Source organism: Galleria mellonella, unplaced genomic scaffold (assembly GCF_026898425.1).
Source record: "Galleria mellonella isolate WM207_F2 unplaced genomic scaffold, CSIRO_AGI_GalMel_v1 utg146, whole genome shotgun sequence".
NCBI classification, from domain to species: domain Eukaryota; kingdom Metazoa; phylum Arthropoda; class Insecta; order Lepidoptera; family Pyralidae; genus Galleria; species Galleria mellonella.
The window spans coordinates 1,685,990-1,710,934 of record NW_026441999.1 but is presented as its reverse complement, the minus strand read 5'-3'; the positions used below and the strand labels follow the sequence as shown (position 1 = coordinate 1,710,934).

General features: G+C 36.3%; 1 protein-coding gene across 2 annotated transcripts in view; it reads left to right on the top strand.

Annotated features, from left to right (window-relative positions):
• The window catches only part of LOC113510540 (putative serine protease K12H4.7), a 56,900-nt gene that overhangs the window by 7,225 nt on the left and 24,730 nt on the right, over positions 1-24,945 (top strand). The window contains exons 1-3 of one of the 2 annotated variants that reach the window (XM_052891761.1): positions 20,899-21,019; positions 22,451-22,608; positions 24,016-24,203. In XM_052891761.1, coding sequence (XP_052747721.1) covers positions 21,016-21,019; positions 22,451-22,608; positions 24,016-24,203 — 350 coding nt within the window. In that variant the 5' untranslated portion in view covers positions 20,899-21,015. Of the gene's footprint in view, positions 1-20,898; positions 21,020-22,450; positions 22,609-24,015; positions 24,204-24,945 lie in introns of those variants that run through there. The other variant, XM_052891760.1, reaches the window with a different exon arrangement.

Here is a 24,945-nt window from a genome sequence, read left to right as displayed (position 1 = left end):
TGTCGGTCGCTTTACCGTCCGCAAAATGAAGTGCCACTGATCCTGAAGCTATTGATACGATTATTGCAAGTATTAGGAATACATAATACAGTCCTAGTACACTTTTTCCTCCGCACGCACTGCAATAACCACATAGCGAGACGAGCACCAACAAAACACCAACTGTCAGGAACATCCACGGTATAGCTTGAGGCCAGTACACTTTGAAATTAAGGAGGTACCTGTCACTGTTCCTTAAGTTTGTTATGTTTTTTAACTCTATAAAGAACCATATAGATACTGTGGACAACGCGAAACCTATTAGAGAGTACACAATGTTCAAAATTATCGAGACAGATCTCAAAACGGCGGCCATGTTTGCTCCAATTTCGATGTACGTGCGTGCCTCTGGAGCGCAAACAATTTAATAGTTCGTCACAATATAACAATTGCTTTTATATTGCCAGGAAACTGAATGGGTTAATCATCGCACAGTAATTATAGTGTCGGGATACTCGATACGTTCAATGCTACATCTTTCAATTTAAAATCTTCCCAGAAATACAATTTGATGGTGCCGAATGGTGTCTTAAAGATTTTTAAATCGATTCCCATAAATCAAGGATCGATATCTATTGGAGTGACCTATAAAGAAACTATCAGACTGTTTATCTTTTCTAAGATGGTCCTTTTATTTTCCGTGGGCATTTAGGAAATTCTTGAATCTTCGAATTTATTATTAAAAAGTTACTTTATAGCATTATTAATACTCAACGATTCTGTTTGTCAATCAGTCAATATAAGTAGATTGTGGGATGAGATAAAAGAAACCTTAACCTCATAGTCTCATGATTGAAATTGAATTTTTGATGAGAATATCTGCTTTTGTGCTATTCAATACAAATAAGTCTTTATTATCATTATTTTACTATATTTTCCTCGAATAACTTTTTTTTAGATGTTTTATTGAATTTAAATGGATGCCTAGTTGTATATAGATTCTTATGCGCATTCAGATGGAACTTTATCGTACAAGGGCGTTAACAAAATGACGCTATGCAAAGCCGGGGCTGGGCATTAGTGCATTGTTACAATTTCAATACGTAACAGACCTTCGGAAGTGTCGTCTCGTTCATATTGACTGGAAAGAAACGAGACAAAAATATAGATTATTGTCAACGCTTGTAAAGGTCGTCTGTAGTGTGGTTATGGTGGATTTTTTTCGCATTTTTTGCATTGTCCATGCTTGTTTTTTTATCAATAATGATTGTTACTGCCATTTAGATTTGGCAATAACTCCATTGTCCATATTCTCTGTGAATTTTAACAAGATCAAAGGTCTAGATGTTTTTTTTAAGATATTTAGAACGGCAAACAAGCTGTAAGTGGTAACAGTTATCTATAGATACAAATAGCATATAAAATATACTGTGCTGCCTATGGTACCCCTCGTGCAGTGCTATTCTTGAGGACTATAATGTTATGCCTCTGTAGCCTGTAATTTCACTGCCATATCCCACACTTCAAACTGAAACACGTGTAGTAAAGGTATTACTACAATCGCGAGCAACCAAATCGACTCAACCCTTGTCGGCGCACATATTCATTGATTTTACTAAAACGAAAAATGTCAATTATAAAAATTATATGGCATTTGAAAGCTTAAGACGTCAGCTTTAATTTGATATCGTTGTCATTGAAATCCATCAATTATTTCTTAAGTAAATGATGTCTGAACGTAAGAGTAGGAAAAATGGGAATTTAGGAAAAGGGCCTAGGTCCCGTATTTTGGAAATTAAACAAAAAATGGTAAAAATAAAAAATAAAAAAAATATATTAAATCAATACTTTGTATTGCCCCCTCTAGCCCTTATTACAGCCTGCAGTCTGTTTTTCATTGATCTTATCAAATTTTTGACATTTTCTTGAGGAATGCCGTCCCATTCCTCTAACAATGAATGATTGAATGAATGAGTATACTTTATTTGCATTATACAATATAGGAAATAAGCAAGACAATTTACAAACACAACGATACAGTTGTATAAGTACAGTAAGTACAGTCTTATTGCTGAGAGCAATCTTTTCAAGACAACCTTAGGGTAATGGACTAATTGTTGTACAAGTAGGTATAATAGTGCTTTATAATTAAAAAAGCATCTTTTGCAGATTAAAAATATATAAAAATTACAATGTTGCCTTTAGCTCGTCTACGCTTGAAGGGACTGGATACCTGAGCCGAACTCTTCGACGTTGGGTCGATTTGGGTGCTCGCGAGTGTAAATAGAAACACGGTTGGGACAGATGTGCCCAAGCAGACGACTCTTGTACGGTCTCCCTCTGGTGATAGTAGATAAGATAGTGATATGTAGTTTTAAATTAACTACACGATTATTAACTCTACTTCGAACTTCATTGGAATGATGGCAGAATACTCACTTTCTGTCATAGTATATATATATATATATATATATATATATATATATATATATATATATCTACGAATATAGCCTACGAACACCTGCAATACCAGAGGTATTACGCGCGTTGCCGACCCCGAAGAAACCTCTTTACCCCCCTTTTGAAGATACTGTAGTCTCTTGGGAAAACCTCGGCAGGGAGCTCATTCCATAACCAAAATGTTCGTGGAAGAAAACATCTCTGAAACCGCGCTGTACGCGACCATTTAGGTTGTAGGATATGAGGACGAACTCCTTGTCGAGCCGTACGATGGTAGAAAGTGGCCGTGGGCATCATATTGAATAATTCCTCTGAGTATATATAATCCGTTGTACAAGCAGTAGAACACGCAGAGTGAGGCAAAATTTCTCTTAAGACTTAAGGGTTCGATACCGCTTGCAAGCCTGTGATCATTAATATAATAAATAGGGGGGAAAGGGATTATTAGTAATGAAGACTAAAAATCCCAATGCTAGCAATATACCTAACCAGGTCGACCTCTACGCGGTTCCCCCTGGAAACTGTCATGATTAATTCTTCATGATGCATTCATCATGATAGGCTAACTGGCCTGTTTTCATTCTCATCGATCACCCTTCATTGGTGCTCCGCCAGCGTGTCCCGTTAGCGCAGGCGGGGTTACCATATCATTTTCACCCATCAAAAAAAAAAACATCTCTGAAACGGCGCTGTACGCGTCCATTTAGGCTATAAGATATGAGAATGAACTCCCGTACGATGGGAAAGTAGTAGAAAGTGGCCGTGAGCATCATATTGAACAATCCATTGTACAAGCAGTAGAATACGCAGAGTGAGGCAAAATCCCTCCTAAGACTTAAGGGTTCGATACCACTTGTAAGCCTGGGATCATTAATATAATTAATAATTGAATAAATTCTATTGGTAATAAGAAAATTAATAACGTATGAATTAAATAAATTTCGGTTATGTAATAATTATAACATTAAATTGTACATGAACGTGATCACGTTTCTTGTATCAGTCACGTAAAATGTTTTATATTTATACCTACCTACTACCTCAATAAGGTGGTAACGGTAAAACTCAATATTCATAATAATTACGTGGCAAAGGGGAAAACACTGGGGTTTTATCACTGTGCTAGTAAACATATAGTTTATTAAACACTATCTAGCCACCCTGACTTTACACGTGTTTCAACCGTGAAGCAGTTGTGTTTGCATGGCTGTGTTTCGGTTTGAAGGGTGGGATATGGCGTGAATTTACTGGGTACAGAGGAATAACACCTGAGTCCTCAGGAATGGCAACGCATGGGGGGTATCATGGGCGAAACAGTATACTCTGTTATGTCCATGGTACTGCTCATGTCTATAGGCGACGGTTACCACTTTCCATTAGGTGGGCCATCAGCTTGTTTGCCATTCTAAGTTGTATAAAAAACACGGGTGTGTAGTGATGAAGAAAATGAAACTAAATGTATCAAAGTTGTTAACATTTTTTAAAATCCCTCATTGTCTTAACTCAAACTCAAATATATGTTTTTTTTTTGTTTGTCACCTCATAACTGTCAGTTATACACCGCATTTGAAAAATTTTTTTTTTATCTGAAATAATATACTTTGAAATTAGCTCTACAGAAATTTTATCAAAATCAATTGATTAGTTTAGTTTTTAAATCGAAATAACTGGTTTCACCATAATTGTAGTTTTTTTTTTGACCACACTTTATTACCTTATATACTAACCTTGTTGTGACACTTGATATGACACGACGAACTTATAAACATTATAATAGAAGGTAAGATAGTAGGAAGAAGGGGGAGAGGGAGACCGAGACATAGTTACATCAGGCAGATCAAGGAAGGAGTTGGTGTCGTGTTGTATCAAGAGGTGAGGAGACTCGCTGAAAATCGTAGTGAGTGGCAAGAGCTCCACCGACAAGAGCGTAGCTCTTAAATAGGATAGATAGATACTAACCTTATTCTGACAATTAACTGACTGACAACACAACAAAAAAAAAAAAGAATTAGACTACAAAACTGGACATCGCTGGATATATCCAAAGACTCGACTTAACATCAAGGGGAGTGTTGAAACTCACAAGATACGACAAATGGTGTCTTTTTTACGGGAAATGCGCTGTGTCCACTTAGGTTTAAAATAGAAGTAACCATTTTAAAGTAATACACTTACGTACATTTTAACAGTTGATTTTAATTTTAAAAATAATATTTTATTAATATTACGCTGTTTATATTAGTAGGTTACGTCAATTTTTATTTATAAACTGTCATGACCAAATTGTTTATAATTACTCCTCTCCATCCAAAGGTTGCCTGAAGGAGATCGCTCTTACCGATAAGGTCGCTCATTGTTTTCTCATTGTGATTATTTCTTGTAATTATTTATATTTATAATAAGTTTACTATTGTAATCTTTTGGAGGAAACAATAAAGAGTATCTATCTATCTATCTATCTATGATTATAATGAAAAAAATTATTAATATATATTTTTTTTTATTATTACAAAATGACAAATGATTTAACCAATTACCTAATGGAATGTGGTCACCATCATCTCTAGACATGAACAGCACCATAAATAATGCAATGTACACTCGAACACTTCAGTCGCCCGCCAACTACACCCCTCGTCACTGTATTAGGTTGGCTGGAAGAGATCTCATTCAGAGATAAGCCTACCCTTGCTCACAATATTTATAACTGTCTTATCTTTGTAATTTAGATATGGAATAACAATCATGTCGCTATATATAATAATAATCACCTTTCTTAGCAATATTCAGGTCAAACCCCACGCGACCTCTATGGAAATCTTCATGGGTAAATATTTACCAGAGGGAGACTTTGTACAAAAGTCGATTGCTTAGGTACCTCTGTCCCATTCGTGTTTCAACCGTGAAGCAGTTGTGTTTGCATGGCTGTGTTTCGGTTTGAAGGGTGGGATATGGCGTGAATTTATTGGGTACAGAGGAATAACACCTGAGTACTCAGGAATGGCAATGCATGGGGGGTATCATGGGCGAAACAGTATACTCTGTTATGTGCATCGTACTGCTCATGTCTATAGGCGACGGTTACCATTTTACATCAGGTGGGCCGTCAGCTTGTTTGCCATTCTAAGTTGTATAAAAATAAATATTATTAGAAGATTCTCGCTCATTCTGACTTACTCGGGTGGTGGGAAAGGGATTGTTAGTAGATTTATAGTAGCGGCCCTATTGCTAGCAATATGCCCTAGCAGATCGACCTCCACGTGATCCTCCCTGGAAACCGTCGTGATTAGTTCTTGTTAAGTTCGTCACGATAGGCTAACCGACTTACTTTCACGCTCACCTATCGATCCTGACTGGTGCCTTGTCAGCGTATACTGTTAGCACAGACGGGGTTACTATTCCATTATCATCACCCTACCCTCCCCCCTGGTTTTGGGGGGAAAGGGATTGTTAGTAATGCGGTCTAATTAACCCATTTCTAGCAATACACCCTGTCAGGTCGACCTCCACGCGGTTTCCCCTGAAAACCGGCGTGGTTAATTCTAATGGAATTCGTCACGATGGGCTAACTGGTCTACCTTTTCATCCCCTCCCCTGGCTTCGCCTACGTCTGCAATAACAGCACTGTCGGTTAATTCCCGATGGAATTTATCACGATGAGCCAGTTGACCTCATTTCTCTATAGGTACCTGTCATTCGTACGGCACATCGCCTGCGCCGATAACGCCGGTGGCAGTTTCATTCATAAATGTAACCTACACATTATATTAAACATCGTATACTATACATAGGGCTGCCATCCGTCCGGAATGGGTGTAAAGGGATTGTTAGTAATGGAGTTTGACAGCCCCATTGCTAGCAATATGCCTTATTAGGTCGCCCTCCACGTGGTTCCCCCTGGAAACCATCGTGAACAATTCTTGTTGAATTTGTCACGATGGGCTAACTGACCTACTTCATCCTCACCTATCATCCTTCACTGGTGCCCCGCCGGTGTATACCGATAGCGCGGGTGGGGTTACCATTCCATTATCATCCATTAAAAAAATCCGTCCGGAATTCTCCGGATTTGTCCTAGTTTGAAGGGTGTCCGGGGGCCGTCCGTCAGGGGTTTTTGAAAAGTGTTGACGGGTTACCTTTGTTGTCGGGGGAAATCTATTTTTTTTTATAGGTAGACTATCAATTGAAATAAAACTCATCTACAAATCGCATCCACAGTAACCCTGTTTTTATCAAACAGTGTTTTTATTTTTGTTACAAATAATAATTTTTTAGAAGTGTCCGGGGAAAGAACCATAATTTCGCCCAAATGTTCGGGATTTTTGCCGTGTTTATCCGGTGTCGACAATTTTTTTTTAATGGGTGATAATGGTATGATAACCCCGTCTGCGCTATCAGTATACAATGGCGGGGCACCAGTGATAGATGACTAATGAGGATAAAAACAGATCAGTTAGCCCATCCTGACGAATTCTACTAGAATTAGCCGCGATGGTTTCCAGGGGGAACCATGCGTGGAGGACGACCTGATAGGGTATTATTAGTAATGGGCTATTTGACCCCATCACTAACAATCCCTTTCCCCCCGATGTCGACAATTTAGGTGATGGCAGCCCTAACTATACACAGACTCTTAAACTATGTGTCACATACAACGTGGAACAAAACTATAGGCATAATTATAAGATTGCTACTAGGAACCGGTTTATCATATTGTTGAACGAGTGACGTCACTATTCATTCATTCCCTTCCATTCTTAATTGTATGAATATGACTATTATTATATATGAGTGATGTATGAGTCACATACATTGATTAACATCATAGGACCTATTATTTTGAGACCTTGAAGCCCTGAATTCGACATAAAATTGAATAAAAACAATGGTCAAAATTAAAATGAAACTTTGTTAATACTTGAAAAGCGTGGTTATTGTGATGTTTTTTTTATTAAGTACTGAGATTAACGAGTTAAATAATTTTTTTTTATTATTATTTTTATGCAAACTTTATTACTCAGCTATAGCTGGTATATACGCTACTTTGCGTATACTGCACTTACGGGCCGAGACCAAGTAAGTGCAGTGTGTGAGTTTTTGTGTGTGTGCGTGTGCGCGCCCATGCATTCATATGCATGTGCATGCTCACGCACCTATGGCTATGTGTATGCAACTATTACATGTTATGTCTCTGTGGTACTATTACATGTTATGTCTCTGTGGTACTATTACATGTTATGTCTCTGTGGTACTATTACATGTTATGTCTCTGTGGTTTATTATTATTATTATTATTATTTAAGGGCTTTTACCTTCTTCAGGTATATCAGTCCTATCGTACCCTGAACTGATTTCTCAAACAAAACTCTATCTACTTTCCGTAGACGCGGAAAGAGAAGAATTAATGGGCATCAATAATTTACAGAGATGTTCAAAAATTTCTGGTTTAAGCTCAGCTAACATAGATTGAATAAGACCAACTTTAAATAAATATTTGTGATTGTAGTATTATTATGTAACAATATGTTTGTCCGCCGTGTGGTCCCGGCATAGAATGGGCAACCCCTTCCTTCCCCGTGTCTTTAGAAGCTAAGCTTGTTTTAAATCATAAGTTGCATAAAAAAAGCTATTAAGAGAACTTAATGCTCGAGGGTGAGCAGCAGCATCTTAAAACATCACCAAAACCTAATTGCGGTTGCCAACCCGCCCCCGCCAAACGTGGCAACTACTGGCAAACCCTCCCTTATATAATACACACACTGGAAAGGAAGGGAAATAATAAATTGAATCATAATGTATATATAACTGGATATCTCATTAAATTCCCATTAGCTATTACATTAAAAATTAAAAACTAACACGATTTTTAAAAACAATAATGAATGGAAGAATTCTTTGTTACAAAAGAAACGTATATCTGCAAATTAATTAATAAAAACGAATGAGAGAATGAAAGCTAAAAATAAACAAAAAATCTTCCAGGCAAAAAAAAATAAACTAAAAAGTAACTAAAAATTCCATTTCAGAAAATATTTTTTATTTATTGGATTTTAAGAGTAACTTAATTAATTTAATTTAAAAAAGAATTAAATAAAATTAATTTAAACGAAAGAAAACGAAATTAAACCAAATGAAACGAAACGAAATGAAATGTTATTTGCCATTGTAGACAAAATGTTACATTTGTCATGTTTACAAGATGACCACAAGTGTTTCGCCACATCAAATGGCATGCAAATATTAATCATTGAATTTACATAAACTTATTAAAAAAAACTTAAGAATTTTCAGTGTTTCCGATTAATTATTTAAGAAGTGTTCTGCTAACAAACTAAAACGTTAATCGTAGATACATATAAATCTACTTTTTTTATACCACTGAGGTGGCAGACAAACATTCGTGATAGAAAGTGACCTCTGACTATCCCTCTTCTAATCGTATCTGTTATTTATTTATTTTAAAATAAATAAATAAAGAATAAAAATCAAATGGTAGCAAATGTAATGGACACACACAATGTATTTTATTAATATTTCTTTTTTTTATCATTATTTTTATTAAGAAATTTCGCGACTGACTCTTGGACACAACAGAATATCAGTGTTTTCCTCTTTTGAGGGCAAAGCAGTAAACTGAGTTGTGACCATTTTGTGTTACTATGGCACACGCATGAAAGAAAGAAACTGTTGTTTTATATATTTTGTTTTTCTTTTTTTGTTTTTTTATTCTTTTGTCTCTTTTTACTGTGTATGTCTGTATTATGTGTATGTTTGTATTGCTATTTGTGTACTCCAAGTAATGCAAATAAATTATCTATCTATCTAACTATACAGACCCCGGGGAGAAAGGGATTGTTAGTAATGGAGACAGAGAATCCCATTGCTAGCAATATACCCAAAGCAGGTCGACCTCCTCGCGGTTCTCCCTGGAAACTATCATGGTTAATTCCTGATGAATTCATCATGATTGGCTAACTGGCCTGTTTTCATTCTCATCTATCACCCTTCACTGGTGCTCCGCCAGCGTATACCGTTAGCGCAGGCGGGGTTACCATACCATTTTCACCCATCAAAAAAAAAAAAAACTATACAGACCCCTGATAGTAAACGGTTACCGTAGCCTACGAACGCTTGCAGTACCAGCGTGAACTTCAGATGTAGGAAAATCAATAAAATAGATTGCATATCAAAATAAAATATACACCAAATTTGTTTTTTTGCTGACGACCCATCTGATGGAAAGTGGTAACCGTCACCTATAGACATGAGTAGTACCAGTGACATAACAGAGTATACTATTACGCCCATGATACCCCCCATGCGTTGCCATTCTTGAGGACTCAGATGTTATTCCTGTGTACCCTGTAAATTCAGGCCATATCCCACCCTTCAAACTTCAAAATTGATGCAGCAATTTTAGCGTTATAGCGAAACAAATATACATTCAAAATTTTAAAAATTATTGCTTTAGCATCTATTGCTCTTACGAAGACCCCTCATATTATTTTTTCTCAATTTTTTTTACAACACAGGGGCAAACGAGCATGCGGCTCACCTAACGGTAAGTGACTACCGCCGCCCATGATCATTTACAACACCAACGGCATTGCAGGTGTGCTGCCGGCCTTTTAAAAAGGTATATGCTCTTTTCTTGAAGGTCATGATGTCGTATCGGTTCGGAAATACTGCAGCTGGATCTTATATCTTCAATGTACAGACAACAAGAGGATAGTTAGTATTATTAGTAAGAACTGGAGACGCGGACAGTATGACAAATGTGCTCAATAAAAATCCATTAACGATAAATGAAATTCATCATAACAAGCCAAATATACATCCGTTCTTACGAAACAATGAATGAGATTCGACGTAAGTTTAACGAGTGGGTACTTCAAGTGCAGTAATTCTAAAAATAAATCGACCATTACACAATATTGCAGATCTACAACAAAGCCAAGGTTATATTGATTGTGTTTATTCTTCACTAGCTTCTGCCCGCAACTTCGTATGAGTAGAGGGAAACTTCGTACAAAAGTCGTTTGCTTGTGCACCTCTCTCCCATTCGTGTTTCTACCGTGTAGCAGTTGTGTTTGCATGGCCGTGTTTTCGTTTGAAGGGTGGGATATGGCAGTGAATTTACTGGGTACACATGAGTAATATCGATACAGCACAATATCTATTGGACATTGATGATGAAAAAATGTTCATCACCCATTTCTGTCGGATATTTATATTTATTGAAATGAAATAAAATGAAATGAAATGATATGAACATCTGATAGTGTTAACTATTTCGATATTATATACCTATTATATACAGATATTTAATATATCCATTATTGTTCCAATATATATATATATATATATATATATATATATATATATATATATATATATATATATATATATATATATATATATATATCGTAATTAAAATATATAGATATTGCTATATATTAAGTAATATACTTGATACGCCATCTAGAGTTGATCTATTTTATTAGTTTCCCTACATCATAAATCTATTCACGGCTCTTTCAAAAGGGCAGAGCTTAGAGTCAGCGACCCAGGGATATTTGCTCCCGGAGTTGATGCTGGAGTAAAGGGATCCGCCCCGAAGCCCCCACTTAATCCTTCAAGGGGAGGAAAGGGATCGTTAATAATGGAGTCTAACTGCCCTTACAGTATACCAATAGCACAAGCGTGGGGTTACCATTTCATTATCATCCATTAAAACAAAAACTCTCCAAAGAAGGTAAAGATGACCGTATGATAATGGGGGAAAGAAATTGTTAGTAATGAATTCTGACAGCCTCGTTGCTAGTAATATGCTCTATCAGGTCGACCTTCACGCGGTTCCCCCTGGAAACCATCGTGGTTAATTCCTGTTGAGTTCGTCGTGATGGGCCAATTCATCTGCCTTCATGCTCATCTATCATCCCTCACTGGTGCCCCACCAGCGTATATCGATAGCGCAAGCGGGGTGACCATTCCATTATCACCCATTAAATAAAAACACATCCAAAGAGGGTACAGATGACCGTAAGATAATAAAATCTGAAACAGTATACTCAGTTATGTCCACGGTACTGCTCATGTCTATAGGCGACGGTTACCACTTTCCATCAGGTGGGCCGTCAGGTTGTTTGCCATTCTAAGTTGTATAAAAAAATAAAATCGACGCATAGGCCGTTTATGGTATGCCCACCATTAATCACTCATATGGATTTACACCTTTCAAAATTTAACAGGAAATTTATAGTTACTCTAAACGTGTTGGTTTAGCGGCTACCTACTTATTCTGACCTCGAAATTGTGGTAAAATTATGATTCTGTGTCGGTATGTTTGTATGAAAAGGAAATACCTTCCAAATCAAGGAAAATACGTTACATATTGAACGTCTAATAAAGGGGTGGGAAATATAAAGCAATATCTATGTATTTTAGATTTTTTAATGCAACTTAGAATGGCAAACAAACTGACAGCCTATCTGATGGAAAGTGGTAACCGTCGCCTATAGATATGTGCAGTACCATGGACATAACAGCGTATACTATTTCGCCCATGATACCCCCCATGTGTTTTCATTCCTGAGGACTCAGGTGTTATTCCCCTGTACCCTAAAAATTCACTGCCATGTCCCACCCTTCAAACCGAAACACAGCCATGCAAACAACTGCTTCACGGTAAATACACGAATGGGACAGTGGTGCCCAAGCAAACGACTTTTGTACAGTCTCCCTCTGGCAATGTCAATAGTTAAAATAAGTTTTGACAGGTATAACGTTTTTATGAATAAATTTCAAATAATTTGAGTCTACAAGTACATTTATATTTTTTTAATGGTATGGTAACCCCATCTGCGCTGTCGGTATACACTGGCGGGGCACCAGTGATAGATGACTGATGACGACGAAAGCAAGTCAGTTAGCCCATCCTAACGAATTCAACTAGAATTAGCCGCAATGGTTTCCAGGGGGTACCACGTGGAGGTACACCTAACAGGGTATATTGCTAGTAATGGGGCCATTTGACCCCTTTCCTCCTAATTTAGGTACTAGTTTGTGAGAAATAGATAGATAACCTTTCATTTAAAAAGCACTTCACCTATTATGGAGTGCTCAACTCAATTACAGAGCGAAACGCCCTCTGTAATCCAGGGCCGGACCCGACGTCGTTGTGCCTATCCACCCTTTAATCGGGGGATTCCATGATGATTTACCGGCACCCGCGGACCCTGGACCCTATCTGTTTAAATTAAAATATACCTATATAAATTACCCGGTTTTATAATCAAGTTAGCTGGCGAATTGCGCTTTCCACGGGTTTATGGTGGGTGGGGACTTTTTATTCGAATTTAACAGTCATGATTAAGGATGTTTCCACACATTGTAATTCTCTTAATATATGTATGTTATATATTGTACGAATATTATAAATGTTAATGTTTCTAAAAATATTCCGAATTGCTACAACATAGAAATTTGCTGACAATTTTCAATATAACAATTGATTTTTTTGCTCATTTGTTTAAGTAAACAAACAATGACAAAATCAAGAATGACTAGTCGTCGCCCCATGGTCGAAATTCGACCCTAACATGTAATGTAATAAATTAATTTATTATGGTTATGTTTGACATTCGTAAAACTATAGACAAATAATATTAAATACAAACAATATTAATCTATTCTCAACTAGGAACATGGAAAGACTGCTGTCAATTGAAAAAAATAGTAACTGATGGTATATCTTTCATCCTTTTTTTTACTAATTATATTTGCATAAGAAGAAAGGAGACAACCATATGATTTACAGTTTTTATTTTATCATTCCTTCTATGTAGTTCCTTGTTCTTAGATTCTCAATTTGACCACAGACTTTAACAATAAACAAAAGAGTATACATACGCGCGCGTGTGTGTGTGTGTGTCAAATACATAATAGTGTGCGTAATTTTTTTCTTTTTTGAATTGATTTAATGTATTTCTTATGCATAATTTTAAAAAATATTAGAATTCTGGACGCCTTCTCTTTATAAATTATAAGTGTGCGAAATTTTATACTCCTCCGTCCGAGTGATTTACGTAAAAAAGGATACAATGTTTTTGCTTCACGTACTAATATATCGTCGTAGTCGTAGAATACTGACGGATCTTTATCTACACTAATATTATAAAGAGGAAAACTTTGTTTGTTTGTTTGGTTGTAATGGATAAACTCAAAAACTACTGGACTGATTTTAAATATTCTTTCACCATTCGAAAGCTACATTATCCACGAGTAACATAGGCTAAATTTTATTTTGGAAAAAAATAGGGGTCTGTAAAATATTTTGATTGGTATATGGTTAATTCTAGTTCAGTTCGTCAGGATGGGCCAACTGGCCTGCTTTCATTGTCACCTATCATCCCTCACTGGTGCCCCGCCACTGTACAATGTTAGCGCAGGCGGGGTTACCTTGTATATTATCTACATATTATACAACGCGGTTTCAGAGATGCTTTCTCCCACGAACACTCAGGTTATGGAATGAGCTCCCTGCCGAGGTTTTCCCGAGAGACTACAGCATGGGGTTCTTCAAAAGGGGGGTAAAGAGGTTTCTTCAGGGTCGGCAACGCGCGCGTAATACCTCTGGTATTGCAGGCGTTCATAGGCTACGGTAACCGCTTACCATCAGGTGGGCCGTATGCTTGTTTGCCACCGCAGTGGTATAAAAAAAAAAAAAAACACTCGTAGATACAGACATTGTTTACACGTGTTGATATTTCAACATATTTTTCCTGCAACACCATAACAAGACAAATTAATTGGCAAATGATAATATTTCAACCCGTGAGAACATTCGCGCGTGATATATGCGTATTAACAAAGAATCCAACCCAGTCATTGTTATTAAAACTCAATAATTATTGCAGAAACACGTCCGTATACCGACAACAAAATATGTGGTTTTTAACACCTGCAAAATTTGTCACCTCAAAATCATCACGTATGTGGAAAATGTGACATTTATTTTATGCAACTTCAAGAAAAGAGTATATTCCTTTTTAAAAGGCCGGCAGCACACCTGCAACGCCGCTGGTGTTGTGGGTGATCATGGGCGGCGGTAGTCACTTACCATCAGGTGAGCCACATGCTCGTTTGCCCCCTGTGTTGTAAAAAAAAAACTTAGAATTGCAAACAAACTGACGGCCCACCTGATGGAAAATAGGAAATGGTAACTATCTCCTATAGGCATAAACAGTGCTATGCACATAACAGAGTATACTGTGTCGACCATGATACCCTTTTTGCGTTGCCATTCCTGAGGATTAGAGTGTTATGTCTCAGTACCCTGTAATTTGCCCTGTTCATTGCAATATCCTAGGGTGGAATATGGTGTGAAATTACTGGGTACAGAGGAATAACACCTGAGTCCTCAGGAATGGCAACGCATAGGGGATATCATGGGCGAAACAGTATACTCTGTTATGTCCACGGTACTGCTCATGTCTATAGGCGACGGTTACCACTTTCCATCAGGTGGACCGTCAACTTGTTTGCCATTCTAAGTTGTATAAAAAAAAAACATTCAAACCGAATGACAGTAATGTAAACACAACTGTTTCACGACAGAAATACGAATGGGACAGAGGTACCACAGAATATGACTATTTTTTTAATGGATGATAATGGTGTATTCATTACGATGACCTAACTGACCTGCCTTTTCATCCTCACATATCACCGCTCACTGGTACCCCGCTAGTGTAAACCGATAGCGCAGGCGGAGTTACCATGCCATTTTCACGCATTAAAAAATCTATGACAGTCTCATGAGGGGGCCTATGATCAATAGTGGTCAATTAACGGCCGAAATGATGAGAATGATAATAAATAAATAAATAACAATTAAATTTATTTCCTTAAACAAAATTGGCCTGTAGTACAATATAACTATAACCCCACACTAGGCAAAGCCTGTCTCGTGGAAGTCAAAGCTAGAAATTTAACATTTATAGATGTAGTTATGATGGTAGATACCATTCTAATACTACCGTTGGCATTATGAATCACGGCTGTTACTCACAATCGTTTGACATTTGCGTAAGAAACGCGCGCGTAACCCCGCGCTCAAATTGGTTAAGTTATTACATACTTCGCATAACTAATGCATTAGTAATGTAGACAAATATGTTTTAATACTGCTGGAAAATTAATATTTAATACTATAAGCTGCGAGAACTAACATAGCAGTCATTTTTTTTTTTGTTATTTTAATGCATGATAATGGCATGGTAAAGGGGGGAAAAGGATTGTTAGCAATGGAGTTTGACAGCCCCATTGCTAGCAATATACCTTATTAGATCGACCTCCACGTGGTTCCCCATGGAAACCATCGTGAACAATTCTTGTTGAATTCGTCACGATGGGCTAACTGACCTACTTCATCCTCACCTATCATTCTTCACTGGTGCTCCGCCGGTGTATACCGATAGCGTGGGTGGGGTTACCATTCCATTATCATCCATTTAAAAAAATGGCATGGTAAACTCGCCTGCGCTAACGGTATACGCTGACGGGGCACCAGTAAAGGATGACAGGTAAAGATGAAAAGGCATTTAGCCTATCGTAATGAATTCACTTGGAATAGAACACGATGGTTTCCAGGGGAAACAGCGAGGAAGTCTACCTGACAGGGTGTATTGTGGTTACTTTTGCAAAAAGTTTAATTATATAAATAGTGAATCTTAAAAATTACTGTAATATTAATACAATGCAATCTAACATGGCGGGGGGAAAGGGATTGTTAGTAATGGAGACTGAGAATCCTATTGCTAGCAATATACCCAACCAGGTCGACCTCCTCGCGGTTCTCCCTGGAAACTATCATGCTTAATTCCTGATGGATTCATCATGATGGGCTAACTGGCCTGTTTTCATTCTCATCTATCTCCCTTCACTGGTACTCCGCCAGCGTATCCCGTTAGCGCAGGCAGGGTTACCATACCATTTTCACCCAGTAAAAAAAAATCTAACATGGCACGACCCTCCAAAATCCAACGAATTAAAAATGTGTGAGTAAAAGTATTGTCTAAGGAATATAACACTCCTCCGAACCGCAATTGAAGACGGTTCCTCACAAACACAAACAGAGCATCACGTCTGTATATAGTCACACACACATTGAAATAAAAATTTAAAAGGCCGTGCCATGTTGAATTAGACAATTTATACAAAGTCTTCCTTCGGGAAAAGTATTAAAAAATCTATGCCTACAATTATCCAGTGGCTTTATATTCTTCGTGGACACGTGCAGCTGATTCATACAATTTTGCACGTGACCGGTGTCCGCCATGTTTTGTGACAGGTGGTCATTAAAGAACAATGGGTGTGCGCATGCGCCACTTTTGTCATCATGCATGCATCTGTGTAGGTGCAGGTACACACTGCATACCTACTAGAGAGGTATGTTATGTTACCGACTTGATATTTCATAATATTATTATATATAGTAATGACTTTTTGCGCTCTACTTCTTACTTGTGGTTTTCAGAAGTAGGAAAACCAATGACATTGGCCGCTACTAGATGGCGCTTCAATATGAAACATTCGGATTTTAAATTAGACCTTCAGGAATACAATTGCGAAAATCGAATCCAATTTGATCCAGTATTTTTTGCTTGATATCGATAACTGACAGATAAAATTTCAAAAAATATTAGCGTCCCACGTAAAACATCTCTAAATCCTAACTGCGGTTGCCAAGCCTGCCAGGTATGGCAACTACTGGCAAAACCATCCACGGGGGAGGCTTATATTCAACAGTGGACAGTGAAAGGCTGATATGGGGATGGTGATGAATAAAATATTTAGACAACTATGAAAATACCTATTTATAAGCAGTTGTGTTTGCATGGCTGTGTTTCGGTTTGAAGGGTGTGATATGGCGTGAATTTACAGGGTACAGAGGAATAACACCTGAGTCCTCAGGAATGGCTACGCATGGGGGGTATCATGGGCGAAACAGTATACTCTGTTATGTCCATGATACTGCTCAGGTCTATAGGCGACGTTTTCCACTTTCCATCAGGTGGGTCGTCACTTGTTTGCCATTCTAAGTAACATAAATAAAAATATATCAACTTTTATACGTTCTCACTAATATTGTAAATAAAACCAAACGTCTTTTTGTCCATCTATGAATCATATTTCAACTCTGTCAGTTAAAATACACTGTAATTTTTTTTTTATACAACTTAGAATGGCATTCCTGAGGACTCAGGTGTTATTCCTCTGTACCCAGTAAATTCACGCCATATCCCACCCTTCAAACCGAAACACAGTCAAGCAAACACAACTGCTTCACGGTTGAAACACGAATGGGACAGAGGTACCCAAGCAATCGACTTTTGTAAAAAGTCTCCCTCTGGTGTTTGCTTATAAGTAGGCACACTTATTTCTTGCTACAATATTTGCAGTCGCGGATGACTTGTTTGAGCAAAGAGGCGAATACTAGAATGTTTCTAAATAGAATTACATATGTTCTTTTAGAAATATAACATCGTAAGGTACTTAACTTTTCTTTGGTTATTTTTTTTTTGCAGAATGAAAATGGAATAGTACCCTTTGTAATAATGTAGTAGTTCCTTTTATCATTGAATGAATGGTAACAGATGAGATCAAGTTACTTGGAATTAGCCACAATGGTTTAACTGGCTAAACCATGTTTAAAAAAAAAGTTTATGCTAAATATTCTATAGATGAAATCAAGATTACTTAGAATTAGCCACGATAGTTTAACTGGCTAAACCATCTTTAAAAAAAAAACGTTTATGCTTGTTAACACATGAAAACTTTTTGGTATTTATAATTATTTGAATTTAATAAAAAAATAAAAACTTATTCGTTTTCTAGCTGTCAACAAGTCTTTTATTTCATAAATTATAAAATAATAAAATACAGATCTCTGATCTAGTTTAGGGTCCAGTCTCCTACAAGTTTTACCATTTTAATTATACATACATATATAGTTGTATTTTTTTTCACGTAACTTTCTGTAAGATTTGTGGAGAAAATAAATAAATTCATAAATTTTAAAATATTTTAAAGTAAAGCATAATACAGCTAGGACACTAACAATGCTAACTTTTATGCTTTATCCGATAAGTGCTATCTATTATTCTCATTTTCGTTTATAATATAGTATATGTCATATATGTGTAAGTATATTTGTTATTCATATATATTTATTCGTTTATATATGTAAGTTTAGTATGTATGTATATCAATAATTACTAGTACCGCATTCGAGTATTCTGACACTTCCCTACAGTTGACTGGGAGAGAATGCTTTTAGCATTAAGTGCGCTATATACACATATATGTACTAGTGAATAAATAAATAAATAAATAAAATAGATGGTTTCCAGTGGAGCGACCACGTGAAGGTCGACTTGACACTATTATTGCTTGCTATCAGTAAGATCGTTAGACTCCATTACTAAAACTCCATTATTATTAACACCCCCCCTCTAAAAATGAGATACTCCGCATTTCTAACCGCTTCCAAACCTAATAATATGTATGGACACAAAGTTATAATTGTAAAAACAACTTTTGTTTCGAAAAGCTGCAGTTGAGTTACTTGCATACTCTAGTCTGCGGAAATTGCATTCCGAATAAGCGGTAGAACCATAAAACAACTATTCGAAAGTATGTGTTAAGAGGGACGCCGCCACCCATTCCTCGGCCATAAGCTTCCTTGGTCGCATTAATCGAAAGAACAAATAGAAAAAAAACCAGAATTAAATTTCTAAAAAAAATATTTAATTTCTTTACAGAAAATCAGGCTGTCCCATTTACTGCTTTTGTCTATCCAGATAAACTATCATTATGCTCTTCATAATGCACTTTCGTCTAATAAATAAATGCGCCACTAACAATCAAATAGCAATTGATGGAAATTATTCAATATAGAAATTTTAGTTACTAAATTGCTCAGCAGAGGCAGCAGAGTCACTAATTATATTCTCTCACTCACGCTAATTGATTTAGACAATACAAAACATGTCAAAAATACTAACATTATTAGCAAATATTAAATGATTTATAGCTATCACAAACTACAAATGACATAATCAAGGAATTGAGCATAAAATTGTTACAATGTTTGATACCACTTGTATATGATATTTTCAATTTCAAAATGGCGGCCGATTTATCTTTATCCTCTAATACATCTTATCTGATAAGTGGTCAATAGATAAAATCAATCAATTAAAAGTCTACCATAGATTAAGAATTGTACTTGAAAGAATAAAACTTCTTAGTAACAAACCGAAGCGTTCTGTAGACTTTTTTTTTCTTACTATTGGACAGAGACCGTAGAAGTAATTATTTTATTATACATTTGTTTATATTCTCATAATTAAAATAGACTATACATACCTTAAATCTTTCATACTAAATCAGTCACGAGACCGCTCAGTTTGTATGAAACGTGAAAAGAATTTATACCTATTTAAGTTGCAGTAGTTACATAGATTACGCCTGCATATAACCAAAACAAAATTATTTTTTTTTTATTAATTTATCTATTAAAAACCTAATACTAGAATAGTTATTTATGTTTTTCTTCAGATTAGAAAATAGGCTATAAAATGCCCAGTATCTAGACACTTAATCTAAAAGATAATGTAATGTCTTTATCTATGTTGTTAAAGAAATCGTAATGTAGTTATGTTTGTTTATAAACATAATACTTTCTTACTTTTTTTTTTATGTAAAGGAAATGGTAACCCCGCCTGTGCTATGCTGTGCTATCGGTATAAGCTGGCGAGGCACAAGTGAGAGATGATAGGTGAGGATGAAAGCAGCTCTGTTGGCCCGTCATGACGCGATTCATTACTAATTAACCACGATGGCTTTAAAGGAAAACCGCGTGGAAGTCAACTTAATAGAGTATATTGCTAGCAATGGGATTGTTTAACCACATTAACAATCGATCTCGCGTCACGGCCGCTCATGATTAAGTGTCCCGGATGCTCCCGAAACTAGTTGAGCTTCCTCGACTAAAATATATGAAACTTTTAATAATAAAATTCCTTTCCCCTATTACACCTTATTAAAATAATTACCTATTACAATAATAATAGTGCTTGGTTCAGTTCCTAGATTAACAAAATATGTAGTTTAACACTAACTTTAAAATGGAGGAATTAAATAATTAATTTTTTTATGTAATACACAAAAAATACAATATATTGAACTAAAGATGTATGCGAAATTCCAGCTTGATCGGATATTAAAAAGTGTTTCTAATTTGACTTGCAAGATTTGATCTAACGTTGAAATTGTAAACAAACATACATTACAAGTGAAATAAAAACATCTAAAATAAAAACAAGCATATGTATATATAAGTAAAGTCGAATAGAATCGTAGTACACTGAATTATATCATATAACTTAAGAATAATCTTAGATATCAGTAAATTATCTACATTATTGTCATTTTAATTAGTTTACCTACGTCTTACATATTTTATATTGGTGTCGATATTTCTTTAATATTGTGGATTGTATATTAAACATGTGTAAGTGTTTTTTTTATTTTATAATATTTAAAAATAATTGGAATCAATAGGCATTATTTGGATGTCGCCACTGCGGTTAACACTAGTGGCGTACTGGCCATCATATTTTTCCACTTTTTTTACTATCTTTTTTGTTTTCAATATCTGTCCTTTTCTTGCTATCACTTTTTTTAATGGGTGATAATGGAATGGTAACCCCACCTGCGCTATCGGTATACACCGGCAGGGCACCAGTGAAGGATGATAGATGAGAATGAAGCAGGTCAGTTAGCCCATAGGGACGAATTCAACAAGAATTGTTCACGATGGTTTCAAAGGGGAACCACGTGGAGGTCGACCTAATAGGGCATATTGCTAGCAATGGGGCTGTCAAACTTTATTGCTAACAATCCCTTTTTCCCCTATTTTAATTATTTACTCATTTCTCTTAACATTAATCTTAAATTGTCCATATTTCACCCTTACATAGTACGTAAGTACATTGTAATAAGTCTATGATTTCACAGGTCTTAATTTTTAATCTAATGAGGCATGTGGCCTAAGAACAAGAAATTAAATCACTCCTTCTTACATAGTGATAAAATTGTCAATTCATAACAGGCTAATGTATAGAAAATGTTATACGGCTGTATAAACCTACCAAATTCGGACACAACCTGCTTGCATACTAGTTACATTAATTGTGTCGAATATATAATCTAGTAATGTAAAATTTGTCACTGATAAATAATTAACATATCAAACATTATCTATACACTAGCCTGCTATGAATTGAGAAAAATAGCAACTGATGGTGTACCAATGTTTCGTCCTCTTTTCACTAATTATATTTGCATAAGAAGAAAGGAGGCAACCATATGATTCACAGTTTTTATTTTATCATTCCTTCTATGTAATTCCTTGTTCTTAGCACAGGGTCACACCCTCCTGCTTTATCAACTTTTTTTTTAATTGCACAAGAGTACAGAGTAGTTATTACAATATTTAATAATATAAAAAAGTACACTTTCTAAGTAAATTAACTGTATTTATTGTCATTGTAATTGAAGGATTAAAGTGTAAAATAAATAAATAAATACACGGGACATGACAGTCCGTACATTGCATTTTTCAATAGACAATTATCCTACCTAATATTGTTAGTTTTAAAACGATTTTAATTTTTTTTTTACACTCAATCTTATAAATATTAGGCCCTTACATATGAAATTGGCAAAAAAAAATAGAATATATAATAAAAGTATATCTCCATCCCTTATAATACATTTATATTTTCATAGTTATTAATTAGCCATTAGGGTGTCAAGACGCAACAAACAAACAAACCTTTACATTTATAGTATTAGTAGCTATGGATACCATATTTTACTGGCATATCCGTAATTTTAAGGCGATTTTTAATGAATGGCACACTTTTTATGTACTTTTCAGGGCATATTCTTGTACCGCTGCTGGTAGCGCCCTCTTTCGGGCTGAGGACCTTCGAGCCACCGCCGCCGCCTGTCACCACTAGAAATAATATAACAGAACACTGGTTTACTGTTAGATTAAACCATTTTATGGCGCACAACAATGAAACATTTCAAATGGTAATTATACGCTTACTAGCTTTTACCCTAGCGTTTACACCGTTGAGGTGGTAAGAGGTAACAGACAAACAATCTCACTTTCACATTTATCTTACTAGCTTTTACTCGTGACTTCGTCCACGTGACCGGGATAAAAAACAGCCTATATCCTTTTCCAACCCATAAAGTCTATACGAAATTTCATAGTGATCAGTTAAGTCGTTTTCAGGTAACAAACGAACAAACAATCTCACTTTTACTGGTATTGCAGGTGTTCATGGGCTACGGTATCCACTTACCAACAGGTGGGCCGTATACTTGTTTGCCACCTTAGTGGTATAAAAAAAAAAAACTTTCACATCTATACTTATAATAAATCTGTAGAGAGGTCAATTCTGTACATGAAATATATTTACAAAATAACTATCAGCGGGTGATTAGTGATCGATACTGATGCCAAAATTTAATCAGTAAAATTTTTGTCTGTCTGTCTGTATGTTCGTTATAGAAACAAAAACTACTCGATGGATTTTAACGAAACTTGGTACAATTATTCTTCATACTCCCGGGCAGGTTATAGTATACTTTTCATCACGCTACGATCAATAGGAGCAGAGCAGTGAAGGAAAATGTTAAAAACCCGTGCGACGCCGGGTCGGGCCGCTAGTTTATAATATTATAGTAAGTTGAAGTTAACTACAAACTTAATCTCATTAGCCCGCGTAGGTTAAATTAAAAACGAATTATATTAATTTAAGGTGAGGTCCATTTATATACGAAATTGCATTTAAATGCATTTAATCGGGGGAAAAGGAATCGTTAGTAATGTAGACTGAGAATCCCATTGCTAGCAATATACCCAACCAGGTCGACCTCCTCGCGGTTCCCCCTGGAAACTATCATGGTTAATTCCTGATGAATTCATCATGATGGGCTAACTGGCCTGTTTTCATTCTCATCTATCACCCTTCACTGGTGCTCCGCCAGCGTATCCCGTTAGCGCAGTGCGGGGTTACCATACCATTTTCACCCATCAAAAAAAAAATCCATTTAATCGTTTAAGCATAGGTGTTTCTTAGAGTAAATTAATTCGATGCTAGTTCACCCAATTTAGGAAATAATTTTTCTCGAGTCTTTTTTTTTTTAATGGATGATAATGGAATGGCAGCCCTGTGCTATGCTGTGCTATCGGTATACACTGGTGGGGCACCAGTGAGGGATGATAGGTGAGGATGAAGCAGGTCAATTAGCCCATCGTGACGAATTCAACATATATAATATAATAATCAAGAATGACCTATTTAATTGGTTTTCTTGCTTCTGAAATCCACACTTACCAAATAGTGAGTAAAAAGAAGTAAAAAGAATAGTTAATATTAGTAAAATAGTAAAATATTATTTATTTATTTATTTTATATATATTTTCAGCGGTTCTACTACAACAATGAGTTTGTAAATGCCTCTCATATCCCCGAAATAGTCGTCTTCGTCGGCGGTGAGTGGGCCATCTATCCCGGGTGGGTGGGGGGAGGGTTGGCCCACGAGTTGGCCAGCATTCTCCACGCCGGTCTATTCTACACTGAACACAGATACTACGGACTTACAAGACCTACTGCGTAAGTGAATTTATTTATTTATTTCCTAATTAAATAATCCTCATACAATTGAGAATCATTCCGTGTGGTCCCGGCATAGAATAGACCACTGAGGTGGCAAAGGGAGACTTTGTATAAAAGTCGATTGCTTGGGTACCTCTGTCCTATTTGTGTTTCAACCGTAAAGCAGTTGTATTTGCATGGCTGTGTTTCGATTTGACGGGTGTGATATGGCGTGAATTTACAGGGTACAGTGGAATAACACCTGAGTCCTCATGAATGACAACGCATGGGGGGTATCATGGTCGAAACAGTATATTCTGTTATGTCCATGGTACTGCTCATGTCTATAGGCGACGGTTACCACTCTCCATCAGGTGGACCGTCAGCTTGTTTGCCATTCTAAGTTGTATAAAAAAAAAATTATTAGAATTATTGTGTTTAATTCCGCCACCATTAGTATGTGTGCGACTGCCAACACACGGAGATTAGCTACTATTATTATTACTAGAAGTTGTACAACCTTCCATATGCGACACCAACTTCCGACTGCCATTTCTTCCACGCATGTTTTGCAAAACGTGTTTCACCTCTACCTATACATGAAGGGCAAGTAAAAATAAAAAGAACATTTCATCATCATCATTGCAGCCATAAAATAGCTGGACATAGGCCTCCTTCATAGTCTGCTGTAAGAAACGGTCCTGAACCACCTACATCCACTGACTCCCTGCAATGCACTCCATCTAGTGGGAGGTGCATT